Raw genomic sequence first — 7,852 nt, 5'->3', positions numbered from 1 at the left:
ATGAATATATAAATAAACAGTACACCCATATACTCCGAGAATCAATTAACACTACAGATTCACATGTAACCTGTGACCAACAGAACCATTCACAAATAATTTTGACATTTCGCAGCGTTACCAAAAATTAACCATAAATACGACACAGACTGATATATGTGTTGGTTGCCATTGGGCTTATGCAAATGCTACTTCATTCGATTTTGGTGGAATGTAGCACTTTATTGGCTGAATTTGTGGTATTCACTCTTCTGATCCAACGGATTATTTCATGGACCTGCAATATTGGTTTCACTGGTGCAAAGTTCTATACAAATCAATTCTCTATACAACTCAATTCTCGTACGATTTGACGTCGATTACGAAGAAAAGATAAGAAATTTGCCCTTGTAGCATTTGACGTGGATTATTAAAAAAGAGCTTTCACCGCTTTTTCTTTCCATTTTGATTTAAGAGTCGTCGATGAATGGTTAGGCCGTCGTTCATTTATCACTTTCATTTTTTTGAGGTGGAGTGAATCCACACTGATGTGTTTATGCAGATTATACGTTGATTCTTTTATCTTAACTGTTTCTTATTTTTAATTATAATTTATTGAGATGATATGAGTGTCAATGTTGGATGTAACAACAATTTGTTGGATATTAACGTGTTTTTATTTTTAACTATATTTTATTTAAATGATATCAGTGTCAATGTGGATGTGACAACAATTTGTTAGATATAAAAATAATCTGCTCAAAATATTGTCACTGTCACTAAACTTATGCAAGTATTGATTAAGCCTTGTCACTGAAATTGTGCAAGTATGGATTAAACCTTGCCACTGAAATTGTTCAAGTATTGATTAAGCCTAGATGTCTCCGTGATAATTTCATCTAAGAGTTGACTTTCACGCTGAACTCCTCGGACACTAACATTTATTATACACACTCAATGCCCTAAATCTTTACAAGATGACCTTCCACTACAATCATCATTTATTCTGCGCACATGAAAGCCAATGGATTATTTTTGCACAGGATCCTCCGAAGCTGGCGCGCCTTGCTCGATTAATCGCCGAATACAACCCAACTAAATGTCCAATGTTGCTAGAGTGTATAGGGATAAATTGGAACCGACGCAAAGGTAATATTGTAACAAAAAACGAAACCAACCAAACAGAAAAATTCTGCCAACGAAATGGCCAGTGTTGCTAGAGTGTATAGGGATAAATTGGAACCGTAGCAAATGTAATACTGTAACAAAAAACGAAACCAACCAAACAGAAAAATTCTGCCGGAATCTATTTGTTATGTCTGCATAGTATTGGTCGGAATTAAGAATAGTTTAGACTAATAATATATTATTATTACTCAGATAAGTGTGTTTAGTTTTGAATAATGTTTTTAGAATTTTAGTTTAATTATTTAGGTGGAGAATAAGAATTTTTTAAAATATTTATGTTTTTTTCACCGTTTTAATTAAAGTGATTGATTAATAAAAATATTATATAAATATTTGAGAATATTTTTACTAGCATATACAAATTAGATGTTGAGATTTATTTCTAAATTAGTTATGTATTTTTTTTGGTTTGACCCTTGATCTCATGGTTTACATAATACTTTATAACTTTTTTCCCTTTTAATTTAAAAGATTAATTTAAAAAAAACATCACATAAACAAGTGTCATGTAAAGTGAATTATAGCTTTTCACGTTGTTAACAATCTTATTCTATATTATTCTAAATGTATATATGTTTAACTTACATATTAATTTTTTAAGAAAAGATAATAATAATAAATTTAAAAAAAGTTACAATTTAGTGAGTTTTTGTCATTTTGTTAATTTAGCAAAATGAGATGTATATTGAAGTAAGTATTTTGATACTTATTATGTGTTGATGCCTATAGGAATTTATCAATCATTTACGACCTCGTCTATTTTGTAATAGAGATTCTACAATTTTATCTTAATTATCAATAATTATTAGATGGATGGTAGGGATTTGACCTTCCCAAAATATATTCTTAGTAATATTCACGAATCAAAGGTTCAAATAATTATGTTTTTTTCCTTTTAATTAAATTAATTAATTAACAAAAACAATCAAATGGACAAGCGTTATATGGAATGGGTTATGTATTTTGTGGCATGTAGTATTGATAAACAATGGTATTAGTCCATGATATTGTGACAAAGTTTATTTACAAATTAAGAGTCTTCGCTAGTGAGAGTGAATTTCTAAAATTAAGATTTTTGTTACACATTTTTTTAATTTGTATATATTTAATCCTTTATTAATTGTTTTTATAATGAAAAATAATTTAAAGTAAAATTATAATTTAGTTATTTTTTACTATTTTCTAAATTTTAGCAAAATGAAATGTATAGTAAAATAACTTTTTCGATACTTATATAGACTAGCAATTGTCCCAAAAGGTACAAAGAGAGGCCGATAGGATTATTAAATTGGAATTGTTGAATTTTTCTAGAAGAGTTAATTGGTTTTTGGAAAACCTTGTTTTCTTGGACTGGATCATTGTGCAATTACTTTTCTTTAGATGTTTTGTTTATATCTATATTACAAGGAACACATTGAATGTCTTATTCGTTTTAGGTTAAGTTAATTACCCAAAATCAAGAGGTTAAGTTAATTACCCAAAATCAAGAAACCTCTATAGATGGCCAAGCATATACAAAGCTTGCTAGTGACCAAGGCAATGACCACCATGACTATCCCCTACCAATATATTTCATTGAAAACCATAATTGTATATTGCATTTAGAAAGTCAAAACATAATAATAGAAAACATGTTAATAAATTGCTATTAAAAAGTTAATTCCATTAGAAACCATGATATTATTATTATATTTTATGGAGAATAATATACATATATAGAATGATACTACATATTGAAGGAGTGCAATTCACCAAACCCCACCATCTTGAGGGAGTGAAATTCCCATGCCCATCATGTTTCTCTTCACACCTTCATACACTACCTTCAATAGGGCATGAAATTTTGCACAACTCAGCCCCCACGCCCACCCGACACCTTGCTTCTCTTGTGCAAAAATAAAATAACTCAAGGTCAATTAAGGTCTTGAAAATTCTAAGTGAGCTACCTTTATTCAGGCGAGTAAGGCCCTCTCTTTGACTGAGCAGAGCTCACAACCAGGACCTTACCTGAGCTCAGGTAAGACGTGAAGGTCCGGAACCTTCCTCGACCAGAAGGAAGGAATCACAAAATTGAAGGGAAAAAACCTGCCGACGATATGTTGCGAGAATCCATGCAAATTATGAGAATAGTTTGATGTTCATTGAAATTTATTTACATCACAAAGGGTATTAGGCAAACTTTGAATATATAGTTTAATTATTATATATATAAAAGACCTGAACATAATTTCAGGAAATAGCATACAGAATCCATCCCTAGACAATAAACTACAGAAACTTTAAACAACATAGTACCACGAAATTAACTTATTGCTTGCACCTGCATATGAGCTTCTACGCACACGCAAAAACACCTATTTGGATTCCTCTACATTCGCCTTAATGTGATCGGCTGCTGTGGGCAAATCCTCGTCCAGAAATATATCCCAATGCCCATCCCATCTGATGAAAAACTCAGTATCCGTGAAACACTGCACCCTGTGCACATCAGGCACAGGAGTATAGAGATAATCCCCGGGGCCCAAATCGAAGCACTGATTCTTAGTGAGATTCCACACTCTCTTCGACCCAGACACAACAAGAAGATCATGCCCAAAGGTATGGTGATGGGCCGGCTCGATACTTCCAGCCTTGAATTTGACAATGGTAGCAGTAGGGCTTTCTCACACAATGCTCATGGATCCCCCGGGCATGATATCCACATCTTGGAAGTTTCTCGTTTTGCTTAATAAATAGAGAGCGCATGAGGATTCAAATTAAGGCTTGCTGGAAGTGTTTCAATGCACAGCAGAAGTAGGAGGTGAAAAGAAGGCAACTCAACCGATATTTGGAAAAAGCAGTCAAAGTGCAGTGCATGCTTCCCAGTTGCGATGCGCGGCGAGGGATAATGAATCGAACACTTCAAATCAACAGTTGAAAGTGTCTCACCTGATCAAACGGAGCAGGGTACCTTCATACACTACCTTCAATAGGGCGTGAAATTTTTCACAACTGAAAAAGCAGTCAAAGTGCAGTGCATGCTTGCCAGATGCGATGCGCGGCGAGGGATAATGAATCGAACACTTCAAATCAACGGTTGAAAATGTCTCACCTGATCGAATGGAGCAGGGTACCTTCATACACTACCTTCAACAAGGTAGCTTCCTTACCATTCCCATTTAAACCATATGCTGCAATTATTGCAGTCCAAGCCACAACGCCCTTATCAGAGATGTTATCAAACACTTTCCTTGTAAGTTCAATATTTCCGCAGTTAGTATATATGTCCATAAGGCAGAACATACAAATACATTGGAATAAAATCCTGCAGTCCAAGCCACAACGCCCTTATCAGAGATGTTATCAAACACTTTCCTTGTAAGTTCAATATTTCCACAGTTAGTATATATGTCCATGTCCATAAGGGCAGAACATACAAATACATTGGAATAAAATCCCGTTTTGGTTATGTATGCATGGAATTTCTTGCCTTCTTGCAGAACTGCTAAGTCGGCACACACAGGCAGAATATCGAGAAACACTGGCAAGTTTGGTTCGATGCCATGTTGTCGCATTTGATGGAAAAATCTAAGGGCTTCCTCAGCATGTCCATTTACTCTGTATCTTGCGATCATTGCTGTCCACAAAGTGGCACTCTTATTAGAGCTTTCATCAAATACTTTGTGCGCAGCCTCCATACTTCCGCATTTAGCATACATATTAATGAGTGCCCAACGCAGAGAGACAATGGTCACAAAGCCGCACTTGATTCCATAAGCATGTAGTTCCTTACCCTGCCGGAGAGCCGCTGAATCACCGCATATCAAGAGAACATTTACGACAGTAATCACATTGGGCATCACACTGTTCTTCAGCATTTGACGAAAGATCTCGAAGGCCTTGGTAACATGCCCTTTTTTGCCATTCCCAACAATCATAATACTACATGCAATGACATCTCCTTCACAATCTTTGTCAAACACTTTGTTTGCGTCCTCCACAGAACCACATTTAGAATACATGTCCATTACAGCAGTCCGCACAGCAACGTTGGAATCAAGCTTGCCTCTGACAATGTAGCCATGAATCTCCTTCCCCTTTCGCAGAGCTGCCAAGCTCCCGCATGCCGGCAAAACCGATGCCACAGTTGCCGAATTGGGCTTGTGTTCCTCCACATGTATCTGCCGGAAACATTCTAATGCTTCGCCATGAAACCCATTATGCACAAGTCCAGCAATCATAGCTGTCCATGTGACCACATCTCGATGGTGCAATTCCTCAAACACTTGGTTTGCATCCTCCACTCAGCGGCACCTACAATACATATCCACAAGAGCACCTCCCACAAAGACATCAAGCTCATAACCGATCTTGATAACCTGCCCATGAATCTCCATCCCCTATTGCAGGTCCATTAAGCTTCCGCATGCCTTCAGCATGATTGAGAACATAAAATTATCGAGCTTCATGCCAGATAACTTCATCTGATTATAAATCTCCATAGCCTTGGTTTCACAGAACCCATTCTTAACATAATCTTTGAGTAGAGCATTCCACATAAACATAGTCCGCTCAGAGGCTTCATCGAATGTCACCCGCGCATCGACAATGCTTCCACAAGCAGAATTAAGATAAACAAGCTAGGCAGCCAAGTAGGGATTCTGATGAGCCCCTGTGATTCTCATGTGGGCGTGGACCTGCTTGCCTTCTTTCAATAATTTCTGGACATTGCAGCAATCCAGGAGTATATGGTAGATTTGGGTATCCACAGGGATTTCTCTACTGAAGTCCATCGAGTGTAGAATGCGAAGAGCTTCATCAACCAGCCCTTCTTTGCACAGAAGCTTAAGGTCTCCGTAGACAATGGCCAAGCCGTTTTTACCTTTTGCTTGCTTGTATCCCGTTCTTCTGGATTTGGGTTTTGTTCAAGCTTTTTCTAAGCTTTTCTCTTTCAATCCTTGCTTTTTATGAGCTTTTTCGTGCTTTCTTGATTTTCTGCATAGAATCCTTTCTCGTGAGATTTTTTGAAAAAAATAAAATTGTTTTGTGCTTTCTTGATTTCCCTGCTTTTCCGTTGTTTTGTTTTCTGGTTCAGATGAATGGTTGAAAGTGTCTCCCCTGATCAAATGGAGCAGGGTAAAAGTGTTGATGAAGAAGTTGATGCATAGGAAGGCCTATCGACCTAATTAATGACTATCCACATTTACTATTAAAAATTATCCACATTTACCATTCATATTATTTATATAATTGTTCTAGTGTACAAGTGTTATTCGTTATTGAGGGAAAACTCATAATTACATACACTAAATATAATTGTTTTATAAATTCGTGTTATTATTAGTGTTATTAACTGTATCAAATGGAAATCCATATAGCGCATAATTAACTCTAGAGAGTGAGAAACCCTGGGGCCATGCATTTAACTTGGTTCTCTGCCCTATACCTAATAATATTACAATCAAGTTTCTATGGTTGCAACATAAATAACCTCCAGAGAGTGAGAAACCCCGGGCCGATTTATGCACATGAGTCCACTCAATTCAGTATGAAACTATTTCACAATTTGCATTCATTTTGGTGGATAGTCTAAATCAAATTTCTATTTGATAATGTTCATTTCCAAATAGGAAAATTAAGGGCCAAACATTCCAACTCTCACCATATAGCACATGCGCTTGAGTTGGTTCTCTGCCCTATCAGTGTTTCCTAGACCTAATTATAGAGTTGAGTTTCTATGGTTGCAACGTAAATAAAAAATTAGATTACTCCATTATTAAAATGTTTGACTAAGCGTTTAATATAATTAACTTTCAATAATGAATCAATTTTAATTTTGATCAATGTTCACTTTCCAATATAGTCCAATTAAAATTAAACCGAAACTGCTCACTCCTGAGGGATCAACCAAAAAAGCAACCCCGGGCCGATTTATGCACACAAGTCCTTAGGGAAGGGGAAGCAAGCCAATGAAAAATGTTCGTCTTCACAGGGTCAATCAGTATCAACATCTCTCTACCACAAAACAGTCAACGTTGTCATATGTTACGGGTATCAACAGTCGAAGTATTTGGGGAAAGCTGATCTGATCCAAATATATGAAGAATAAGGAATTCTCCTTCTGGTTCAGAAAAGGAAAAATTAGGGGAAAAGGCAGCTCACAAATCTGGAACAGTTTTAGAAAGGTCGAGAATATTCTTTTCCAAAATATTATGTGGCTTTTTGGATCTGGTAACAATATTATGCTGAGTATAGATTGCATTGTAGAGCAGGTGAGGGTGTACCGGGGACAATAGAACTGATATTGCATCTAAATAGAAGAGGCATTTACATCTTAAGTCAGTTGATCAGTGATTGGAATGGAAAAATTCCAATATGGCGCGACTTCTCCCAACTAAATCTTGTTGATCAGTATAAACAAGATTGGCTACAGCTTGTAAAAACATTAAAGGAGGCAGGTATAAGAGATGACAACAAAGGGGATTGTATGACATGGGCTGGACAGAAGAAGATTTCAGGAGAAGCAGAGGTGGTGGACTGTTACCTCAAAATTTGCATGAAGGAAATTTAGAATGTTGAATATTGTTGCTTTCACAGTTTTTGGAAAATAAACATTCCAATTAAAATTGTAATCTTCCTCTCGCTAACATGGAAGAACAAAAATCTGACATGGGCAAACTTACAAAAGAAGAACCGCTATGGCCAT

The 7,852-nt window shown here is 36.1% G+C and overlaps 1 protein-coding gene across 1 annotated transcript; it reads right to left on the bottom strand.

The window, feature by feature from the left end:
- Window positions 1-3,521: 3,521 nt before the first annotated feature.
- LOC149207413 (pentatricopeptide repeat-containing protein At5g39350-like) lies at window positions 3,522-5,387 on the bottom strand. Its single transcript, XM_089398033.1, has 4 exons — window positions 4,452-5,387; window positions 4,259-4,368; window positions 4,096-4,158; window positions 3,522-3,825 (listed from the first exon to the last, which is right to left on the bottom strand). Exons 1-4 carry the CDS (start codon window positions 5,385-5,387, stop codon window positions 3,522-3,524), a joined length of 1,413 nt encoding a protein of 470 aa, XP_089254159.1.
- Window positions 5,388-7,852: the final 2,465 nt, after the last annotated feature.

Source organism: Pinus tabuliformis, chromosome 1_2, assembly GCF_031772625.1.
Source record: "Pinus tabuliformis cultivar Carrire ecotype Pingquan chromosome 1_2, CPIR1, whole genome shotgun sequence".
Lineage (NCBI taxonomy): Eukaryota > Viridiplantae > Streptophyta > Pinopsida > Pinales > Pinaceae > Pinus > Pinus tabuliformis.
Note: the sequence above shows the minus strand (reverse complement) of the source record. Positions and strands in the feature narration are given on the sequence as shown.